Source organism: Neomonachus schauinslandi, chromosome 3, assembly GCF_002201575.2.
Source record: "Neomonachus schauinslandi chromosome 3, ASM220157v2, whole genome shotgun sequence".
Lineage (NCBI taxonomy): Eukaryota > Metazoa > Chordata > Mammalia > Carnivora > Phocidae > Neomonachus > Neomonachus schauinslandi.
The window spans coordinates 156,290,295-156,315,015 of NC_058405.1; the positions used below are offsets into that span (position 1 = coordinate 156,290,295).

The 24,721-nt window shown below is 36.4% G+C and overlaps 1 protein-coding gene across 1 annotated transcript in view; it reads left to right on the forward strand.

Annotated features, from left to right (window-relative positions):
• Positions 1-24,721, forward strand: part of PLCL1 (phospholipase C like 1 (inactive)) — a 343,570-nt gene that overhangs the window by 240,391 nt on the left and 78,458 nt on the right. The window contains 2 exon segments of the mRNA XM_021703070.1: positions 21,216-22,154; positions 22,156-23,691. Coding sequence (XP_021558745.1) covers positions 21,216-22,154; positions 22,156-23,691 — 2,475 coding nt within the window.

Consider the following 24,721-nt stretch of genomic DNA (forward strand, 5'->3'; position numbering starts at 1 on the left):
CTTGGCTGTCATGACAACTTACTCTTTTGGTCTCCTCCTACTGCTTTGGCTTTCATTATCTATCTTCTCTGTAAGTTTTTCTTCTAACTGATCTCAAAATGTACTGTCACAAAGGTCAGTGTTAGATACGTTTCTCTTTTTATTCTGCCTTCAGAAGTTATCTCATCTAGTCCTATGGCTTCAGATACCACAGATAACCCGACCGTTCCCAGTGCCCAGATTTATATCTTGAACCCAGATGTCTATCCCGAGATCTAGTCCCATTTTGCAACTGCATTCTCAACACCTCCAGAGCCACTCACAAATCTCCTCCTTCTAGTCTTTTCTGCTTCTACAAATGGCTCCTCCAGTCTCTCAGTTGCTCAAACCAGAGATCTGGGGAGTCTTTCGTAGTAGCCCCATCTCCCTCTCCCCGGTGCTTCCAGCCTACTTCCAGTAAGTCTTCAAATAAAACCATTTATCTTGTTCCCACCTGAGGTCTTCTGTGTTCACCATCTAAGAGACACCCCCTTAATAGTGCCATACCCCAAATCCATTCTCCAGCAGCTAGATTTTTTTTTTAAGTAAGAACTTTCACCTCTCTGACTTAACATCTCTATAGAATAAATTCCAGATTTTTTGGAAATAGCTTTCACAGCCCCACCTGATCTGCCTTCTCCCTGACCCTCCAGCTTCACTTTATTTTTGCCCTTCTGTCACTATGGGTTTGCTACACAGGCCTGCCATTAGTACAGTTACTTTAAGACCTTCCCTTGTTTTTCTTCTGCACAGAATGTTCTTCCCACACTACTTGCCTGGCAATTTGCCTAGTTTGAATGTTAGTTCCTCAGGAAACCTATGGGACCCCAGTCCAATCTAAAGTAGCCCCCCTACCTAAAATATTTTCTTTTGGTGCATTTCTTACTATCTTTAATTACATGTCTGTGTGATTGTCCTTTGATATGTGTTTCTACTACAAGTGATACTGCAGTATACCTACTACCTAGCTGAGTACCTGCCTGCTCACCTAGATGAGTGCCTGGCACAAAATTATGGCTCTATAAGTGTATGTTGAAAGAATTTAAAATATCCCAAAATTATGAAGAATTTTCTGCACCATATCCTCTTTTTTAGGGGCATTTTTGCCAAGTAACATAGCACTGCTGGGGAGAAATAACTTGAATAAGTGACATTCCCCTTTATTCAACATTCAGTGAGAAAAAAATAGCTAGAGTTGTAAAACTTGCATTCCTTACCAAGGTGAAGGGGTGAGAAGATACTCTGGGAACTAGAAAAATATAGTAGTAAAATGCAGAGGTAGTGTGAGCTTATAGAAATAAATTCAACCAGGAAAAGGAATATCTGGGTTTGGCATCCAGCTCTGCCACCGATTTATATGTTTTTGGCAAGGTATTCAGTCTCCTTGTGTCCTGGATTTTCTCATCTTTAAAATCTTGTGGCGATCTCATGAAAAAAATGAATGTGGACACCCTTTGAAAGGTATAAAACTTCTTAGAAATGTGACATGCTCTTACTCTCCTTATTTTGACTTTCATTTATGAACATAAAACGGCTTTACTTGGAGGTTGTTAAAACAATAATGAATTAGTCACTGTCATAGATGGGACTAGCTGTTCCTTTCTCTCACTTTATAAAAGTTGCTATGAAGAAACCACCTAGGGATGATAATATGAAAGTAAGTGAGTGTGGTGAATTCATTATGGATTTCCTTTGTAATTTTTTGCAAGCTTTCCTGATAGCAATGCTAATTAAATTTAAATATGTTGGGGTGTCAAGTCTCTTTTTCTAAGAGATTAATTAGAGATTAGTCTCTAAGCTATTTGTAAATTACCATGCTTTTTCATTGTAAAGTCTTTAGTAAAAATGCTGTTTTAGGAAAATGATTATAGATTATAAATGATTTTATTAAGTACTTTATTTCCCTGTCATTCTACCAGTTTTATAGTAATAAACGACTTCAATGTCCTATTTCACTGATAATTTAAATGAGATCTACGAGATGAAGCATAATTTTGAAACAAGTTTAATTTTTTTTTTTTAAAGATTTTATTTATTTATTTGAGACAGAGAGAATGAGAGACAGAGAGCATGAGAGGGAGGAGGGTCAGAGGGAGAAGCAGACTCCCTGCCGAGCAGGGAGCCCGATGCGGGACTCGATCCCGGGACTCCAGGATCATGACCTGAGCCGAAGGCAGTCGCTTAACCAACTGAGCCACCCAGGCGCCCGAAACAAGTTTAATTTAATTGACCCAGCACGGCTTGGAATTTTTGCTGCTTATGATCCTTTCATGATTAAATACTAAAGAAGAATCTGTAATGTGAATACTTTTATTTCTTCACCATGGGATTCACACTCCCTGGGATAAAATATCCTTTTCAGAGAACATTAGTAAACATATTAGAAATTTATCCTCTTGGGGCGCCTGGGTGGCTCAGTCGTTAAGCGTCTGCCTTCGGCTCAGGTCCTGACCCCAGGGTCCTGGGATCGAGCCCCGCATCGGGCTCCCTGCTTGGCGGGAAGCCTGCTTCTCCCTCTGCCACTCCCCCTGCTTGTGTTCCCTCTCTCGCTGTGTCTCTCTCTTCAAATAAATAAATGAAATAAAAAAATCTTTAAAAAAAAAAAAAAGAAATTTATCCTCTCAGGAGTTGTACCAGTTTCATCAACAAATGGGAATTCGAAGTCCTTTAGTAAAACTAATGAATGACCTTATATACAATAACAACAACAAAACCCCCACACAATTCAAACTGTCTTTTAAATATCTTTGTGTTCAGACAAATTGATAGCCGAGAGATCAGTATGTGTTAATACAGAGTCCTGCAAATGCTGTGATTTTTTTTATATATAAAGGCTTATTAAATAATAAATTTTTTAAAAAGATTTTATTTATTTATTTGACAGAGAGAGACACAGTGAGAGAGGGAACACAAGCAGGGGGAGTGGGAGAGGGAGAAGCAGGCTTCCCTCTGAGCAGAGACCCCGAGGCGGGCTCGATCCCAGGACCCTGGGATCATGATCTGAGCCGAAGGCAGACAATTGAGCCACCCAGGCGCCCCAAATGCTGTGATGTTCATCTTGTTTTTAAAACTGTTAAGATGAGCAAGTCTAACTATTTCAAATTTTACAGGGTTTTGTAAACTCTCAGTGCCAAGAAAACAAGCCACCTGGCAGTTTTTTAAAAACAATGCGCCAATACTTAAGAATATGTACTAGAATTCACTGTTAGTATTTCAAGTGAATTTGGCTCAGATTTACATGGGTTATGACAGCATTTTTATTCTAGTTCCCATTTCTGATTTTCTTATGATTATATTCTCATGCTGCAAATTATATTCTCATGAGGCAATTTCTAGTGGTAACTGAGCAGATTTTGTGTATTTTAATATATTGACAACCATTATTTTTCCTGAAAATGCAAAAATGACTCAGAAAAATACTTACTATTTTAAGTAGCATTCAAGGTAGAATATTGAGTTCATTAGTTGAATTTCCTAAGGTTCACAAGTTAAATCTAGAGAGTTAAGTATAGTTGGTAGAAGAGTGCTTTAAGTGGCAAGGATGGACAGACATTACTCTATGCATTGGGATAAGAAATCTCTATTAAGAAGAGACATTATAGCTATAATTAAAGAAATAAAGGAGTGTGGGTTAGGTGACAATGAAAGATTTTGTGCACTGTTTTCTGAAGATACGAGAATGTGTTAAAGAGGACAGAATGCAAAGGTAGGGGCGCCTGGGTGGCTCAGTCGGTTAAGCATTGCCTTCAGCTCAGGTCATGATCCCAGAGTTCTGGGATTCAGGGAGCCTGCTTCTCCCTCTCTCTCTACCTGCTGCTCCCCCTACTTGTGCTTTCTCTCTGTGAAATAAATAAGTAAAATCTTAAAAAAAAAAAGAATGCAAAAGTAAATTTGGAGTCACTTATCTAAAAAAGAAAATAGAGAGTTAGACTAAAGCTAGCTATGGAGAATTTTGAAGCCTACACTTTGTACTTGATGAAAATGGTTGAAATTTTTATAATTAGTATGTGTGCTCTGAAAGATTAAAGTTCTTGTAACCTATATGGAATTCTTGCTGAATCCAATTTCTTTGAAATATATTTAAGTCCTAATTTAATACAGCAGGTTTGAATCTCATTATTGGTGGAGTGCATTTAATTGAAATCAAATTGATTTAAACAACTAGTCAGGAAATCTCAGTTTAATCTCTTTTCTTCCTCTGGGAACATTCATCTACCCATATCTATTATCAAAGCTTAGAGGTAGCAAAAGTTGAAGAGGAGACATACTGTACATTTTCATTTAAATTAATTGTTTAAGTAGTTATGAGATTAATTTCATATTATATTCACATTATAAAAATTTATTGTGTTTTGGACATTTTTTCCACCAAGGCTAATTAGAGTCAGTAGTTCTAAAATAATTTCCAAATAAAGATTTATCATGATACTTAAAGGTTATTTTGTTATACTGTAATAGGGATGCATTGACCAGTCCCAAGAACAATGAACATTTAAAATATTATATTTAACTAAAATAACATTGGTGTAATATTTTAATAAAAGTAAGCACAATGCACTTTGACATTGTAACCATTTTAGTTATACCTCAAGTAAGTCTTAAGATAGATATCATTAATTATCTCTACAAATATAACTTTCTGATAATTAATGAGGTAATTATAAGACTAATTCTATGGAAATACCTTTAACATGTTTCTTCATAATATATGCTAATATATGTTAATTTGAAATAATTTGAGCAATACAGAGAAAACTAATTCCATAACTTTGCTCATTTCCCCCTAGAGGTAACTACTCTTACTGATGGAATATATTCTTCCAGATTTGCCATATATAAATAATGAGATTTCATACTATATGTACTTTTTATAATACCTACTTTTTAAGTACAGACACACACACAGATTATCCTTTTTAAGATTTATAGATCTAGGTCATCCATTATTAGTGCTGCATAGAATCCTGTGGCATTAATATACCATAATTTATTTTGCCAGTCCTTACTGGGGATAGGAGTTCATTAGTTTATTTTCTGATATCATCAACAGAGTGGCATTGAATTACCTTGTACTTATATCTTGGTTCATTTGTTCAAATACTTTCTTTTCTTTTCTTTTTTTTTTGGAAAGATTTTATTTATTTATTTGACAGAGAGAGGCACAGCGAGAGAGGGAACACAAGCAGGGGGAGCGGGAGAGGGAGAAGCAGGCTTCCTGCCGAGCAGGGAGCCTGATGCGGGGCTCGATCCCAGAACCCTGGGATCATGCCCTGAGCCGAAGGCAGACGCTTAACAACTGAGCCACCCAGGTGCCCCTCAAATGTTTTCTTAAGATAAATTTTCAAAATGATATTGCTAGATCAAAATAGAAGCATCCTTAACATTTTAAAACATATTGCTACATTGCCCTCTAGAAGAATTGTACCAATTTATATTCAGCATAACGTTGAAAATTCCTGTTTTCCCATTATCTCATATTTTTTAACCTTTGATAATCTGACAGGCAAAAATAATAATTTTATTGTTTATTTGTTTAATAACATTTTGTTTATTTATAAGGTGTGTTTGAACATCTTCTGATATAATTTTGAAGCAGTCATATAATTTTGTAAATCTATCTTTTCCAAAATTGGTTTGTGAACAATTTTTGTAAATTAAGAAACATACAGCAAATATTTTCCATTTTGTGGGTTTTTTGTTTTTGTTTTTTTAATTTGGACATGGTTTTAAGTTTTTATGTGGTTAATTTTATCAATGTTTTCCAGTATGGTTTCTGGCCTTGATATGTTTATTAAGAAGAGATTTTTCGCCATCCAAATTATACAGATATACTTAGTTTTTTCTAGTACTTACATGTTTTATTTAATCTTTAATCTAAAATTATTTTTTGGTCTGGCATAAAGGAAATATCTAGTTTTTTTTGTTCAAACGGATAGTGAATTTTTTCATCATTAATAATTGAATAATATTGTTTCCTTTGTTATTTGAAATGCCACTTCCACCTCTACCTCTTGAAACAATCCCACTGGGCTTTTTATAACAATTTTTTTTTTGTATTTGTCTACTAATTAGTGGAATTTTGTCAATATTATCTTTCCAGTAAGTATTTTTTCTGTTTTCATTTATTTGATCCTTCTTTCTTGACTTAAATGAAATAAAATTCTATACAATTTTTGCAGATATCTTGTTAATGTTTTTGGCTGGATTATAATACCTGTTGTTAATTCGAGTAGGAGTCCCCTCACCTCCACCCACCTATGCCATTACATTTAGAAGCAGGCTGATGTATGAGACAGCTATTAATGGTTTTTATTTTTAAGATTTATTCATTTATTTTATTTTTTTAAAGATTTTTATTATTTTTTTTAAGTATCAAGGATCTCTATTCTCAGACCTAATGTTCAATCTGTGACTGCAGATGACATGTCACTGTTTTGAGAACACCTCCATTCTTTGCAAGTCTTCAGCCACAAGGTTACACCTTATTCTCATCATAACAAGATAAATGAATCAGACTGAAAGAGGATTAAGGAGATACACTGAAGATAAAAGCAAAAGGCAACAAACATTTTACAAGCTTATCATCCCAGTTACCCCAAAGGTTAAGTTTCAGATTTACAAGAGTAATGACAGAACCACATGATTTCAGTGAAAATCAACACAAGTTAGATCTTTAAAAAGAAAAAAAAAGAGGGCAGGGGATCAGTTCAGAAATACTAAGTCAGGCAAGCATGCAAACTTCAGAGTATGAAAAGTGCTTATTGACAGAGGGAGACACAGCGAGAGAGGGAACACAAGCAGGGAGAGTGGGAGAGGGAGAAGCAGGCTTCCCGAGGAGCAGGGAGCCCAATGCGGGGCTTGACCCCAGGACCCTGGGACCATGACCCAAGCCGAAGGCAGACGCTTAATGACTGAGCCACCCAGGCGCCCCTTATTCATTTATTTTAGAGAGAGAGAGAACGAGTGGAAAGGGCAGAGGGAGAGGGAGAGAGAATCTCAAGCAGACTTCTGTGCTGAGTGTGAGGCCTGACCCCAAGATCTTGACCTGAGCTGAAACCAAGAGTTGGCCACTTAACCAACTGTGCCACCCAGGTGCCCCTAATTTTTTATTGTTTATATTTTATTTTGCCACCATCACTTTTATTAGTTCTGATAATTTTTCAGTTGATCGTTTTGGATTTTCTAGGTATATAATTATATTCTCTGTAAATAGTAATGATCTTTCACCTCCTTTACAATATTTTACACTTAATTTCTTATCCTTGTCTTACTGTTTTGGTTTAAATATCCAAAATTATGTTCAAATATAGAGCAAATAATAGGTTTTTTGTTTTGTTTCTTTTTTGTTTTAATGAGAATGCTTCTAAATTTTTACCAGTTGGTATATTTCCTCTAGGATTCTGAAATAGGATTTTGGTCATGTTAAGGAAGTTTTCTTCTTTTCTCATTTTATAGAGAGTTTTGCTGGGAATTAATGTATTGCCTTTTGGGGAATTTTGGGGAATTTATAGGCATAATCTTATTGTTTTTCTCTTTTAACCATTTATTTATTGAAATACATTGATGGCATGCCTAATGTTGCTCCATTCTTACATTCCTGGAATAAAACCTTTCTTTTCGAAGAATTCGTTGCTCTTTTAATACATTGCCATGCTTTACTTATATTCTTAACTGAGATGTATCTAAAATTCTGTTTTGCAAGTTTATGCTTTTCAAAGTGCTTTAGCATGCTTTATTTCCTTGGATCCTTGAGATAGCCCTATGATTTCGGCTAGGAATTATATTCTTTTGACAAATAAAAACAATAGACATAGAACTTTTGCACAAAAAGTCATGTAAGTAGGTGGAGATGGTGAGACTAAAATCCATTAGTCCCTAATCCAATGCTTTGGGGGGGGGAGGAATTTAATTATTTCAGTAATTTCTATCAAAAGCTATTTATGGGGTGCCTGGGTGGCTCAGTCGGTTAAGTGTCTGCCTTCGGCTCAGGTCATGATCCCAGAGTCCTGGGATCAAGTTTGGCATTGGCTCCCTGCTCTGCAGGGAGTCTGCTTCTCCTTCTGCCTGCTGCCCCCCCCCCCCCCCCGCTTGTACGCTCTCTCTCTCTCAGATAAATAAATAAAATCTTTTAAAAAAGTTATTTATGGACTCAGAGTTTTATTATTACAAATAAAAGCTATCCTTCACAGTTTCCTTTTACATTTTTCTAAATTAAGACAATTATTTGTTCCACTTTGACCATGGCACCTTCACTGGGTATCAGTGGTTGGGCGGGGGGGGGGGGGGGGAGGAGGAATTCACCCTTAAAGTCTTTGTGCTGAGAATATGCATTCTCTGAGATCTGCCATCTGTTTGTTGCACACGGACAGATGCTGATGTTCAGTTAATCAGAGTCATACAATAAGGATTAAAGTGCTGGACGGTTCTAACCCATTCAGGAAGTTATGGATAAAACTTGAAACCTTTAATCAGATTCATCTTGATGTTCAGGTCAAGTTGGCTATTTGAGCCAAAGCTTTTATATCTCTAAGGTCATTAATCCTGAAGAGCATATTCAATTATCACTTAAAGAGAGAAAAAGAATGTGTTTGCACATTGCATTGGGTCAAGAGAATTTTTATTTCATTTGTATTTCATAGATCTATCCTTATAAAAAGCTTAGAGATTTCTTTTAGATATTTATTACAGAAAAATATTCAACTGGGAAGTTTAAAGTAATTTAAATGTAAGTTTTAGAATCTATAAAGACTTAATACAAGTGGAAGAAATGGTCTACTTGTTAACATATACATATATTTATTAAATGGCAGACTAGACTTCTCCAAGTCCAGGAAGAATGGATTTAGTCTATAAGTGAATTGTTTCTTAAGTTTGAATAGAATTGTGCTTTTATTAAATTGACATTTAATCTCCATGTCCCAAGTCACACAAATTTATAAAATGGTTTTTTCAAAATAAATTCATTGTTTTTAAATTTTCTGTACGATTTTTTTTTCTTAATGAGAAACCTACATGTATCTATAACTATATAGTACAATGGCACTGATTCCATCTCTAAGAAATATTATTAATAGTTATGTTTTCTATATACCCTATTTGGAACTTATAAATTATATATATATATATATATATATATACTCTGAAATCTTGTCCTTACCAAATATTGCACAAAAAACTATGAATTCCTAGAAGACCATTTTTTGAATTCTATTTTTGTTAATAAAACTTTATGCTATGAAGCAAGGCTGATTTTATCTCTTATTTCCATTTAATCTAATATAACTCTAAATGATTTTCTTTTTAAGTTGAGATATAATTGATATATAACATTGTATTAGTTTTAGGTGTAAAACATAATGATTTGATATATGTGTATTTGTGAAATGATTACTAAAATAAGTTTATTTAACATCCCTCACCACACAGTTACAATATTTTTCTTGTGATGAGAACTTTTAAGATCTACTCTCCTAGCAACTTTCAAATTCTGAATGATTTTTTTATTTCTATAAATGTTTCTGAAACTCGACTCTACTAACACCCTATGATAACAAGTGGTAGAACTCTATAGTATTGAAATATACTTTTCACTTTTAAATATGCTTTAGTCAAATTTAGGTGATTAGAGGAAATGCCAAAGTGACTAAAACCAGTGTCAATAATACATTGGTGTCTCATATTTGACGGTAAATATAACCCTTAAACATTGAAAAGTTATAACGAAGGACAAACTATTCTGTAAACTGGCTATTTAGCACCAAGTGAAAAATAGAAAATTTTGTCAGGAACATTTTTGAAATAAACTCTATTTAAGAATGTTCCATTCCTGTTGATAATTTGATTTTTCAGGTCAAGTAATTTAAGTAAATATGCAACATTAGTTGAATGAAAAAAATCATGCATGTATAATTATGCATTCAAAATTATGCCTAGATTTGAAGGCCTAACTCATTTTCAATTTCTGATGGATACCTTAATAAAGCATCGAGTTATGGGCTTATACCTATGAACTAATTAGGGCATTACGTTTAATCTCTACAATTACACTGAAAGAGATGGATTAGATACAGGCATTGAAAGAATACGCTTACTTATTCTTCATTACAGAGACTTTCTTTAGGGACCATGTCATGCTGTTTTCCATAAAGAGCACCTCCCAGGAATCCTCACACCAAAAACAACAAAGTCTGTGCTGCTATAAGTTCAGCCAGATCCTCAGGCCCTGCTGTGTAGGGAGTCTCGCAAGAGAGGACAGAATCCTATCTCAGTCTCCAGGCCCACTTGGTTCTTGGCACCGATGAGTTGTATTGTTTTTGAGTGTGAGGTGGACATCTGTCTTAGAGGGACATGTCATTCCTCGGAGGTCGTTGAATAATTGTTAGGTACCTTTTATTGGTGTCCACTTCCCTTTGTTCATATTGGTGCTTCTAAGGCACAGTAATGTAACAAATTCTCCTGGGATTTATAATAAGCAAAACCATGTATTACATGCGACAGTTGGGGTTAGTTGAAAAAGGTCATGTTTTTGATTAGAAAAATGGGAGCGTTAATGCTCCTTGTAACTGTATACACAGTAGTGGATCATGAAGGATACAAGCGGAGATTAGTAACATTTAAGTGAGAAACAAGGCCTTTTCCATGAAAACTGTTGACACTGTAAAGGAACATCTGTGCTTGTGGACTTGAGGGGAAATAAGTTGAGAATACAAAGTCTGTCAGTCAGTAAGGTTTCACAACAAACAACCGCAGGGTTTGTGCCCTAATGCTCTAAGGGAAAACAGAAATGGCAGCAATCAATGAAACTATAGAAGGAATTGAACATCTGGAGACATGGGCTTCCGAAGCTGTTACCTGTCTGGTTTCCCTATGGCTGGGTCTCCTCGCCTACATGGATGTAATTTCCGTACAGGTGAAAAAAAAATCCAAACAAATGAAATAGTCTTTGATTTTACCTGTGACTGTTGATCTGCAATGAACAGTCAGTAATTTTTATTAGGTTTTAATGGTTTTGCTTCTTGAATGAATCACAGAGATGAAGCATATAGAAAAAGGTACAGGGAGAGATAATTCTTCACCTTTACTGTTATTGAATAAACATCATATAAGTAGGTTTGTTTTAGATCTTTAATAAATAACATTTTAAGTATATAAATCAGGAAATGATATTCTTTAAATTGTGACACAGAGAGGATATTTTGGTGTTATTTACTATTACTCTTACCATTTTTTTGAGTCAATTTCTTCCCAGTTTTTGTTAAAAATTTCAAACCAAAGCCTTGTTAGTTTGAGACAAACATTATTGTCTAGAGTAGGATAAAGAAACCTTTGTCTCAAAAATGAAAATCATAGAATGTGACTGCTTAATCTTGATTTTGCAATTCCAGTTATTTTAGCAGGCATTGTAAAATCATTAATCTACCGAAAATCCAGTACTATTCTGGTGAGTAAAATGCTTTGCAGTCTATTAGCAGTTACAGTGACCCTCCCCCTTATCCACAGGAGATATGTTCAAGGACCCCCAGTGGATGCCTGAAACCACAGATCGTACTGAATCTTATAGATAACTACGTTTTTTCCTATACACACATACCAATAATAAAGTTTAGTTTATACATTAGGTACAGTGAGAGATTAGCAATAATAACTAATAAAAAACAATTGTAACAACATAGTGTAATGAAAGCTATGTGAATGTGGTCTCTTAAAATATCTTATTGTGCTGTACTCACCCCTCTTCTTCCTGTGATGATTGTGCAATAATAAAATGCCCATATGATGAGATGAAGCGAGGTGAATGATGGAGGTACGGTGACATGGTTGTTAGGTTACTATTGACCTTCTGACAGTATGTCAGAAGGAAGATCATTTACTTCTATGCCGTGCTTAACTGAAAAGTAAAACTGCAGATAAGGGGGACACCTTGCTAGGGAGCATGGCAACAGGATCTTGGTGTCACTAAGCCCGCTGATGCCATCTTCTGGGTTCCTGCAGCAAACTTTTACAAACCACACTGTTAGTGACAAGGTCTTTCTAGAACATCTAGGAATAACGGAGTTCTAGGTAGAGCTGTGTAAATTAAGATTTATTTTCCATGACATAAAATTATATGGAGGCTCCATGTGGAAGCTGTATTCATTTTCTTGTCAAATGGCAATGCTTTTAACATTATTTTTCTGAAGACCAGCTTTATAGATTTTGGACATTTCTTCGTTGCTTAGTTTGCGCCTTGTCTGTTTTTCATTATCTCAGTAAAGGCTCTAGTGTTAAAGATATAATAACTATATATAATTCATATAGTACTTCTTTTTCATATTGCCCTTATCAGCTTCTGTTCCCCTTTGTGGTCTTGGTTATCCAACATTCTTAATGTTATGTAAAGCTGCTTATTTATTTATTAAATGCTTGTGGATTTTATTTATTTTTTTATTTAGTAATCTTTATACCCAACGTGGGGCTCAAACTCACAATCCTGAGATCAGAGTCACATGCTCTACTGATGAACTAGCCAGGCATCCCTGTTTTTATCTATTTAGAAGCATTTGTTATATGCTTTTCTCGAATTATCAAATTTGATAATTTTTGTCATTGTTTTCCTAACTTTATCATTTATAAAAACCTGTATATTAAAAGAGCGATGGAGACAAAGCATTTATTCCAGGCAACATTAGTTTTGGGATTAATGATTATTCAAAGAACCAGTCACTAGGAGAGTGCCATAGTAGGTACTTGATCTTTGTATAATCAAATGCTCTATTTTGAAATAATATCTTGGACATGCATAATAAGACTCATACTTGCAGAAAGCCCTGGATAGAAACCATGTAGCGAAAGAGCTTGAGATAATAATTTTTATTGAGTCATTTCTTAATGAGTTCTGAGTGAATGATTGCAGTGAGATTTAGCACAAAGGCACCTTCCTCTGCTCAGCAAAACAAATCAGTGGTACTAAGAACCTACCCCGAAATGGACTTTCTACACTCTATGCCTATGTTTGCCTGTAGAATATCAGTTATTTTTGCTTTCAAATGAGAAGAGTCATATAAGAGAAGATGTTATTTCTTTTTTTAAGAGAAGATGTCATTTTAGAGAATATTTAGATTGTCACTGGCTTCCTAAAGTTCAACTAGTTTTCTATCTCTGCCACAGTGTATACATATCGGAGTAGGTTTCCTAAAGAAGATGGCTTTAGATCCATTTTATTAAATGGATCACCTTTTATAAATGAGATGCATGTTAAATACAGACATAAAACCTAATTTGTCAAGAGATATGTGCATGCATACCGTTAGCGTTGTCTTTAATTGATTCTTTAGTTGAATTATAAGGTGTTGTAGGGAATGAATATTTTCTTTATGGATAATAAAATAGCTATTCAGCTTCTTACCAGCCAGGCTTAGGGAGCCGCCAGGGAGAGCCAATGGTACACAAAGCTTGGGTCAGGCTCCACCCACTTCTCAGCAGTGATATCAGGACCTCTACCCCCACTGTGCCACATAGTGACTTTAGGTGGGTCACGTGGTATTAATCATAAGAAGTCATGTCACCTGTTGGTGACTTTACATTACGTAATTTGAGTTTACTACGAGAAAATAACTTTGGAAATTTTAACGGTATAATTCTACAGTTGCAACCTTCCCTTACCTGACACTTGATGGCAACAGGTATAGTGAGGATACAACCTCCCCACCTCCTTGAGTTCTGTATGAAGAGTTAGGCCTTGTATGTGGGGCGTGGGCTTTCTCTAGATGGCCTAACTGCCAAACATGGATGTGGATTCAGGCATTGACACATTGAACAGGATATATTAGATGTATGTATATATTAGATATTATATGTATATATATTAGACCTAAATTTCCATTCCTTGAGCTATCACTATTCCAAGTTAAGAAAGCCAGCATTTTTGAGACTAGCCTTCTCCTGGATGATCACTCTTGGCCTCTGCCTGTTGTTCCAGTCTCCATTGGAGCCACTCTACCCCTCATTTATGCTAGAGTCATCCTGGCCTTCTTTCCCACCAAAGAACATTTATACCTGCTACTCCCTTTCCTTGAAACCCTTTGCTCTCACTCTCATCACTGTCCTCACCATCTTGAAGGCAAAGTAAGACATTCTCCCATGATGGGGCACCTGGGTGGCTCAGTCAGTTTTGTATTTGCCTTCAGCTCAGGTCATGATCCCAGGGACCTGGGCTTGAGCCCGACGTTGGGCTCCCTGCTCAGTGGGGAGTCTGCTTCTCCCTCTTCCTCTGCCCGTCCCCCTGCTTGTGCTCTCTCTCTTTCTCTCCCTCTCTTGTTTTCTCTCAAATAAATAAATAAAATCTTAAAAAAAAAAAAGACATTCTCTAATCAGAGTTACCAGCAGACATTTGAACAGCTAAATCCAGTAAGCCATCTTAACATCTTATTTTCTAGCACTCACTCCTTTAAGTCTATTCTTTGGCTTCTGTGAGGGGTCATGCTCCTTGTCCTCTTATTCCTCAAACTTTATATTTTAAGTCTTCTCCTCTGCCTAGTCTTTTCACCTAGATGGCCCATAGTCATCTAAAAATTCACCATGGCCCAAAGTAAACCCTGTTTCCCTCCCACTTCACTTCTCCTGATAGTCCATATCTCAGCAATATTTCCATTCACTTTTCACTCAAACCAAAAACCTAGGAGTCATCCTACACCCAGTGAAAGACTTTTGATTTTACCTCCTACTTTTTTGATACCTCTCACCTCTCTCCATTCCTTTTGCTAGTAATCTACTTCAGGCATTCACCATCTCTTTCCTTTAATGTGTCAGTAGTCACCTACGGCACCATCTTCAGTGTTGTCCATCTAGTGCACATCCAGAGTGATCTCTCATCTCTCTGAGATAAAAATTAGACTCTATCAGTTTCTTCAAAACTCTACAATGTGCTAGTCCCTAGCATGGAATAGGTATACTCATTATTGTTGGTTAAATGAATGAATGAAGAATGGAAACTGAGGCCTCTCAATATCCGAAGTTGGGACTCATTTGGATTCTAGATTATATTGTCCACAATCCTTGGAAGACTTCATCTATCAACCAAATCTTTTTCTCTGAATTTTGCTTGGAAGTTCATAAAACAAGAATGAATAGTATAGTGTTATAGTTCATAGGTTGTCTATAAGAACAAGATAGAATCCCTATGGTGAAAATAAGATTTATGTGCCTATATTTTTGCTTATCTTTTAATTAAAATCTATTAAATTTTTATATAAAGACTTTCTTAAGAGAGCTCTTCAAAAATAAGTGTTTCCCCCCTCATACAAAAGAGAAAAGTGAATGTCACTTTAGTGTATCTGTATCTGTATAGCTGGATTTCTGCATTATGAAACAAGGATTCCTTTTGATCAGTCTGACAACTGGTGTTTGGATTGCTATTTTTTAAGGTTTGTAAATTTGTTCTGTTTTAACAAAGAATCATTTTGAAGTGTTCACTTAAGAACAACTAGCCAAAAAAATGAAAAGAATATGTGATGATATAATTTGATGTTTATACATGTTCATCAGGTGAGAAGTAGCAAACGTAGATAGGATATTTCCTTTACTCTTAAATTTGTATACAATGCTTTAGTTTACTCTTTTTGTGTGTGGTAAAATTTATATAACATAAGATTTACCACTTCAACCATTTTTAAATGTACAGCCCTGTGGCATTAGGTACATTCATATTAGTGTGTTGCTTTAGTATACTTTTCTCTATAATTATTTTTATATAATTTTAAAATATATTTTTGTATAATTTTTCTCTAAAATTATTATATTGAAATAATTCAATAGTTTCATTATTGAGATCCAGAAATACTTGCATTGAATAAGCTGAGTTGCCTCTGCAGCTCATCAGTGTGTTACTGAAGAAAAATGATTTTATTTGTTGAATGTTTGTTAAGGAACTTGCTGCATACTCAGCCTTGTTGCGGTCAGAGAACAAATGCCAATGAGAACTTACAGAAACAGGTTTATCAATTTGGCTTATTTGAACTTTTTTTTTTTTTTAACAAAATAAAACATATTTGGGGAGCTATAAAGCTTTTACTGTTGTGTAAGAATCTCATTTAATCATGATTGGTGTCCTAGTTCTAATACTAGATAAACAGCAATGCTATAGAGAATAATGAATTTAAAAAAAATGGAAAACAGCATTTGGCCATTTTCTCCTAATATTTTGAGATTCTTTTTTTTTTTTTAAAGATTTTATTTATTTGTCAGAGAGAGGGAGAGAGAGAGTAAGAGCTGGGATGCCTGGGTGGCTCATTGGTTAAGCATCTGCCTTTGGCTCAGGTCATGGTCCCAGGGTCCTGGGATCTAGTCCCCCATCAGGCTCCTTGCTCAACTTCTCCCACTGCCTGTCATTCCCCCTGCTTGTGGTCTCTCTTTCTGAAAAATAAATAAATAAATAATATCTTTAAAAAAAAATGGAAAGTCCTCATACTTTATGATAATCTCCTTATAATAATGACCTTATGACTATAGGAGTCAATTCAATTATCTAGTGAGCTGGAAGATGACAAGAGCACACCTGAACCGACAACAAACTTTGGTTTCTCTTGGAAAGTGCCAAAAGCACCTGTCTTTCCATTATATAGATAACTGCAGTGGATTTTCTCTCATTCCATCATCACATATTTTTTGTATTTATCAATAGGAAGATCTATTACCAACACTTCAATTTTTTTCATTTGGGGATATCTCCTGTCTGTTTACCTGAACAGTCCCCCTTCTCCACCACCAATCTGCCAAGATCTTCTTGAGGGAAACACAGATGTGGGGCTATGGGCTCGGCAAAGAGGCCATGGTGGTGATGAAGCTCAGGAGGAGATTTGGAGTTGTTCATCTTCCTTGTCCACTCAATACAATCCCACCCACCTTTCCCTCTCAGCTTTTCAGAGCTAATGCATAGCATGACCATTGAAAACAAACAGAGAAATATTGGAGTCCTGAAACTTTTCCAGCATATTTTGAATAGAAATAATCTTGACTCTAGTCAGTAGCAGACAAACTAATTATTTGTTCACATGTGTTTTTACCAGTTTTTGGCTCATTTGGGGGCTTGTAATAATTTTGGAGTTTGTCCTTCGTGAGTTGAAACCTAAGAGTGTATCTTTTCTGCTGGTTCCATGTTTTAAGGCATTTTGGGATAAGTTTTGTAATCATGTGGGAATTAGAGGTCAAAACAGGAAATAAGCATTTTGGAGCAGGTCAATTCTTTCCTAGGCTAGATAGAAAACATTTATCTCTTGAAGGCTTATCTTACTAGGAGAGAAAGTCTTGATTTAAGGAGATACCACCACAGAGAAGAGAGGCTTGTAAGAGAAAGCTCTTCTGATAACAGTACTTTTGTTCTCGTGAACAGTGGTTCAAGTCAAGAGTGAAGCGTTAAGACTGTGAAGGTTGGTGTGGTACCAAACGTCGGGCACAGGAACTACATACATGCATTTACAGCAACACTAATTTCCCACTTAAGGTTTGCTAGCAACTATTAGAGGTTTTATAATTCTGTTGTCTATAATCTTTCTTAGAAGATGATCTGATTTATATAAAAATAATTTTTTTTGTGAAAGGTCTCATTAGTTTAAAAGCCTAGTCAAATGGTAGCTTTAAAAGCTGAGTCACAGTCTAGTATACTATCACAATTCAGTTTCTCTCTTTATTTTACTTGGTAGAGTAGCCTTTTCTCAGCAGTGCCATTAGGTGCCTGCCTTCATGGTGTGGAAAAATACACACATACATCTGAGATTTTTGAGCATGTGGGTTGTGATGAATTTAAATGTGTTCTAATAGTGCAACTGCATATAAACAGCTGAAGATTTATACTTGGTTTTTAACTTAAGGATGAGGAAATTGACTACTATGGGATAATTAAAAATAACAACTCTCTGGAAAAGTAAGAGCTAAATTGTTAAATGCCAGGGCATCAAGAAGCAATATTCTGTAATCTATACAGAATTCTTTTTTATTCTGTAAATAAATTGGGTAATATATATCTTTGTCACTTGAAGATCAGATATATATTTGAGTTAATGAATCATCCCACCAACATTCCATAACTAAAGCAAATTTTGTTTTCTTTTCACGGGCAAGGTTTTAGTCAATTGAATAATAAATCATCCTGCCTTTTCCTGAATCACAGGATAAGGAGGCTCTTATAGGCAGGATCACAATTAAATAAGGCCTTAGGGGAGACATTCTACCCTGTTTTAAAAGAATGCCAGTGAGGGAGACAACCCAGACTACTTTGGTCATACTTCTCAGGGCTTAAAATAGCAATATCATGTGTCTGTTTTAAAATATTTTCTGTTTATCGCTGAAGATTTGTCTTAAATGCTCAGAGGTCAAGAATGAATCAACTTCTTGATAACCCCCGCAGTGACCAGGTGTATGAAGAAATGTACTTCTTTCAAAAAGAGTAACCTCATAAGCACTTACAGTTTACAAAGAATATTCACAAACACTTTTTCTTTTGAGTCTCTCAGCAACACTATTATATACAAGAATTATTGATTCCTATTGAGAAGCAGAAATTAAGATTCAGAGAGGCTAAGTGACTTACCCAAGGTCATAGATCTACTGAACGGAATAATCCCAGCTTGAGACTAGTTAGTTTTGCATAAGGACATTGCCTTTTGCATTCCACACTTGCTGCCTCTTTGATATGCTTATAAAATCAGGCACTGTAAACATGCCTTAAGGTGTGTTTGGGAAATTTGTTCCTGGGAGAATTATCTGAGTCGATGATCTGGTTGCGATGATCTGGTTGCGAGCATTATTAACTTTAGAGCATTATTAACTTTAATCTATGGTCTGAACAGAAGGAAGTATAAAAAAATATCCAGTTTTAAGTGGCATTGGTCAGATGTTCAGTGTAAATGAATTAGGAGTGATCGACATAGCGGACAGTTTGGGACTAAGATGACATCTATTATCTTATGAATATAAGGACCAGACCTGTAATTTGAGAAAGACAATATGTGAGAAGGCCTAGATACACCCAAGAAGGAAATAGTCACAAGGAATAATTAACCTGCTTAAGGCACACTAATCTGAACAGAGAAGGTCTAATGCCCTGTCAACACTGTTGTTCAGCAAAGGGCGAAGTGGGCTGAGGACACAGGGATTCTTTGAGAGTAAGATCCAATGACACTTAAAGAGAGGGGGAAAAGGCGAGGTGCAAGTGTTCTCTGTGAAATTCTATGGCAGACAGCTTGGAAATGTAATTTACATTGGGAGAACATTAAAAGTTAGTGGAACCATTCAGATTTCTGTTTGGTTCTGTGCTGTGGCTGCTAATAGCATTATACCGAAATGCGGGTATCGGTTCTCATAAAGTTCATCCAAACTGTTTACCTTAGTCTGAAAATTTGCTCTAGTTAGAGTCATTTGTCTATTGTTAGCTCTCAGTCTGACTTTCAAGACACTTACATTCTTCAAAATAGTCTGAGGAAAAAAAGTGACTTTTAGTTAAGTTTTATTGCCAGTCCTTTTAAAAAAAAATTTTTTTTTTTGTTAACATATAATATATTATTTGTTTCAGGGGTACAGGTCTGTGATTCATCAGTCTTACACAATTCACAGCACTCACCATAGCACATACCATCCCCAGTGTCCATCCCCCAGCCACCCCATTCCTCCCACCCCCCAGCACTCCAGCAACCCTCAGTTTGTTTCCTGAGATTAAGAGGCTCTTATGGTTTGTCTCCCTCTCTGGTTTTGCCTTGTTTCATTTTTCCCTCCCTTCCCCTATGATCCTCTGCCTTGTTTCTCAAATTCCTTCTATTAGTGAGATCATATGATACTTGTCTTTCTCTGATTGACTTATTTTGCTTAGCGTAATACCCTCTAGTTCCATCCACGTTGTTGCAAATGGCAAGATTTCATTTTTTGATGGCTGTATAATATTCCATTGTATATATATACACCACATCTTCTTTTTTTTTTTTTTTTAAAGATTTTATTTATTTGAGAGAGAGAATGAGAGACAGAGAGCCCGAGAGGGAAGAGGGTCAGAGGGAGAAGCAGACCCCCCGCCGAGCAGGGAGCCCGATGTGGGACTTGATCCCAGGACTCCAGGATCATGACCTGAGCTGAAGGCAGTCGCTTAACCAACTGAGCCACCCAGGCACCCTATACCACATCTTCTTTATCCATTCATCTGTTGATGGACATCTAGGCTCTTTCCATAGTGTCGCCATTGTGGACATTGCTGCTATAAACATTGGGGTGCACATGCCCCTTCGGATCACTACATTTGTATCTTTGGGGTAAATACCCAGTAGTGCAATTGCTGAGTTGTAGGGTAGCTCTATTTTCAACTTTTTGAGGAACTTCCATACTGTTTTCCAGAGTGGCTGCACCAGCTTGCATTCCCACCAACAGTAGGAGGGTTCCCCTTTTTCCGCATCCTCCCCAACATCTGTCGTTTCCTGACTTGTTAATTTTAGCCATTCTGACTGGTGTGAGGTGGTATCTCATTGAGGTTTTGATTTGGATTTCCCTGATGCCAAGCGATGTTGAGCACTTTTTCATGTGTCTGTTGGCCATTTAGATGTCTTCTTTGGAAAAATGTCTGTTCATGTCTTCTGCCCATTTCTGGATTGGATTATTTGTTCTTTGGGTGTTGATTTGATAAGTTCTTTATAGATTTTTAGATACTAGCCTTTTATCTGATATGTCATTTGCAAATATCGTCTCCCATTCTGTCCGTTGTCTATTGCCAGTCCTTTTTGATGAAAAGCATATGAAGGCAAAAATCTTTTATTTGGACTAGTTTTAAGTTTAAAACTTAAACTGTTGCTTAGTATAAATGAGGAAAACTTTTTAAAGAAATCCAGCATTATTTCTTTCACATATCTGTAGGGATTTGAGCTAGGTTGTTAAAGTACCAACATGTAGAGGTTCTTAGGAAATCTGCTTTAATGAACAAATGAGTGATTCGTAGTTAACTTAATAGTTTATTTTATTTCAAAGAACACCAGGCATTTGAAAAATAAGTTTTTTTTTTCTGAACCTAATAATATCAATTTTCTCAGCAATTCTTTTTCTGGAACAGTGAAAATGTGTATTTTAAGCTAGCTTCTAGGTCTAAATAATTATAATATCTGAGTGGAGTCTGAGGAGTTCATAGAGTGTTATTGAATTTGTCTTTTTTCTAAGGAAAATTGATTCATTATTTTCAAATTACTTTACAGGATCCTTCAAACCAAAAATGTGGTGGAAGAAAGAAAACAGTGTCTTTCAGCAGCATGCCATCGGAAAAGAAAATTAGCAGTGCGAGTGACTGCATCAGCTTCATGCAAGCTGGCTGCGAATTAAAGAAGGTCCGGCCAAATTCTCGTATTTATAACCGTTTTTTCACTCTGGACACAGACCTCCAAGCTCTTCGCTGGGAACCTTCCAAGAAAGACCTTGAGAAAGCTAAGCTTGACATTTCTGCTATAAAAGAGATCAGACTGGGGAAGAACACAGAAACATTTAGAAACAATGGCCTCGCTGACCAGATTTGTGAGGACTGTGCCTTTTCTATACTCCATGGGGAAAACTATGAGTCTCTGGACCTAGTTGCCAATTCAGCAGACGTAGCAAATATCTGGGTGTCAGGTTTACGGTACCTGGTTTCTCGAAGTAAGCAACCCCTTGACTTTATGGAGGGCAACCAGAACACACCAAGGTTCATGTGGTTGAAAACAGTGTTTGAAGCGGCAGATGTTGATGGGAATGGGATTATGTTGGAAGACACCTCTGTAGAGTTGATAAAACAACTCAACCCTACCTTGAAGGAATCCAAGATCAGGTTAAAGTTTAAAGAAATCCAGAAGAGCAAAGAAAAACTAACCACCCGAGTGACGGAAGAGGAATTTTGTGAGGCTTTTTGTGAACTTTGCACCAGGCCGGAAGTATATTTCTTACTGGTCCAGATATCTAAGAACAAAGAATATTTGGATGCCAATGATCTCATGCTCTTTTTAGAAGCTGAGCAAGGAGTCACCCATATTACTGAGGATATGTGCTTAGACATTATTCGGAGATATGAACTTTCCGAAGAGGGTCGTCAAAAAGGGTTTCTTGCAATTGATGGCTTTACCCAGTATCTGTTGTCACCAGAATGTGACATTTTTGATCCTGAGCAAAAAAAAGGTTGCCCAAGATATGACCCAGCCACTATCTCACTACTATATTAATGCTTCGCACAACACCTATCTCATAGAAGACCAGTTCAGGGGGCCGGCTGATATTAATGGGTACGTTAGAGCTTTGAAAATGGGCTGTCGAAGCATTGAACTTGATGTTAGTGATGGTTCAGACGATGAGCCGATCCTTTGTAATCGAAATAATGTGACGACCCATCTTTCCTTCCGAAGTGTCATAGAGGTGATAAATAGATTTGCCTTCATTGCTTCCGAATACCCACTCATTCTTTGCCTGGGAAATCACTGCTCCCTACCACAGCAAAAGATAATGGCTCAACAGATGAAGAAGATCTTTGGCGATAAGCTCTATACTGAGGCACCTTTGCCATCAGAAACCTACCTCCCATCACCAGAAAAATTGAAAAGAATGATTATTGTGAAAGGAAAGAAATTGCCTTCTGACCCAGATGTTTTGGAAGGAGAAGTAACAGATGAAGATGAAGAAGCGGAAATGTCTCGAAGGCTGTCGGTAGATTGCAATGGCGAGCAGAAACAAATCCTCCTGTGTAGGGAACTCTCCGATTTGGTATCCATCTGCAAGTCTGTTCAGTATAGGGATTTTGAACTGTCTATGAAAAGCCAAAACTATTGGGAAATATGTTCATTTAGCGAAACAGAGGCCAGCCGAATTGCAAATGAGTACCCAGAGGATTTTGTAAATTATAATAAGAGATTCTTATCGAGAATTTATCCAAGTGCCATGAGGATCGATTCCAGTAACTTGAATCCACAGGACTTTTGGAATTGTGGCTGTCAGATTGTGGCAATGAATTTTCAGACTCCAGGTCCAATGATGGACCTTCACACAGGCTGGTTTCTTCAAAACGGAGGCTGTGGTTATGTTCTAAGGCCATCCATCATGCGAGATGAAGTTTCTTACTTCAGTGCAAACACCAAGGGCATTGTACCTGGGGTGTCTCCTCTCGTTCTTCATATCAAGATCATCAGTGGTCAGAATTTTCCAAAGCCCAAAGGAGCTTGTGCCAAAGGAGATGTCATAGATCCCTATGTTTGTATAGAGATACATGGAATTTCAGCAGACTGTTCAGAACAAAGAACTAAAACTGTCCAACAGAACAGTGATAACCCTATTTTTGATGAAACTTTTGAGTTTCAAGTAAACCTACCTGAGCTGGCCATGATTCGTTTTGTCGTTCTGGACGATGACTACATTGGGGATGAGTTTATAGGACAATATACGATACCGTTTGAATGTTTGCAGCCTGGATATCGGCATGTTCCCCTGCGCTCTTTTGTGGGTGACATCATGGAGCATGTAACCCTTTTTGTCCACATAGCAATAACTAATCGAAGTGGAGGAGGAAAGGCACAGAAGCGCAGCCTGTCAGTGAGAATGGGGAAGAAAGTTCGAGAATATACTATGCTCAGGAATATCGGCCTTAAGACCATAGATGACATCTTTAAAATAGCAGTTCATCCCTTACGAGAAGCCATAGATATGAGAGAAAATATGCAGGTAGGAAAAATCCCAAGCTCTTCTTCCCTGCCCCTACTTCTTCCTACCTCTCCCTTACTGGTGAACACTGTGTTTTACTAGTGATCTGATTCCTCAAAAAATTATCAGAAAAGTTGTATAAACCCATGTACCACTGAAGTAAGTGTTGTCTGTGATAAAGCAGATATATTTTATGTACCTAATTATGAACGAATGCTGTGTTAAATTTGGCCTGAACTAAACCAGTTAATATAAATGTTTTATAGATCCATTAAATATCCCTGCCACATAACCAGTATGGGGTTGTGTATATGAAACAATGTAAACAAAATGGAATATAAAATATTATATGTATGTGCAATATATATTATATATACAGACTATACTAATTACAGGTATATGTGTTAAATATTTGCAGATATGAACATGAAAGGGAATTTGAAGTCATAGAAGCAAATGTAATGCTTATTAGGTTATTTTAGTTGTTTAAGTGTATGACAACAACAATAATAAATTACTCCCCACAAGAGCAAACACAACTAAACAAACAATAGTCAGCACTTGAACTTGTTGAAAACTATGTGGTCTTCTCTTAGAAAAGTGGTTTAATTGAAAGAACCTGGATTCTGGCTTAAATTCTATCCCTTTGTGATCTTGAGCAAGTTATTTCAGATCTCTGATCATCAGTTTTCTCCACATAAGGTAAGAAAAATAGTAATACATCACAGAATTATTATCAGAATTAAATGACAATGTATGTAAATCGCCCACTCCTGGCATGTGGAAATTCAATGTTAGTTTCTTTTCCTTCATTAATGCTTGAAATCATAGGTGGTTGCCAATTTCTTTCTTGAATACTATAGAATATATCTATTCTAGGGTCATGTTACTGAGAAACAACCAAACAACAAATACTAAGTTCCTGCAATGTGCAAAGAGGTGTTGGTTGGCAGAAGAAGTAGCAGTCTGAGAACAAAACAAGAGAGGAATATTTTTCAATGCTGTTTATTTGCTCCTTTAGCTAACATTTTAATGGTAATTCTCACCAAAC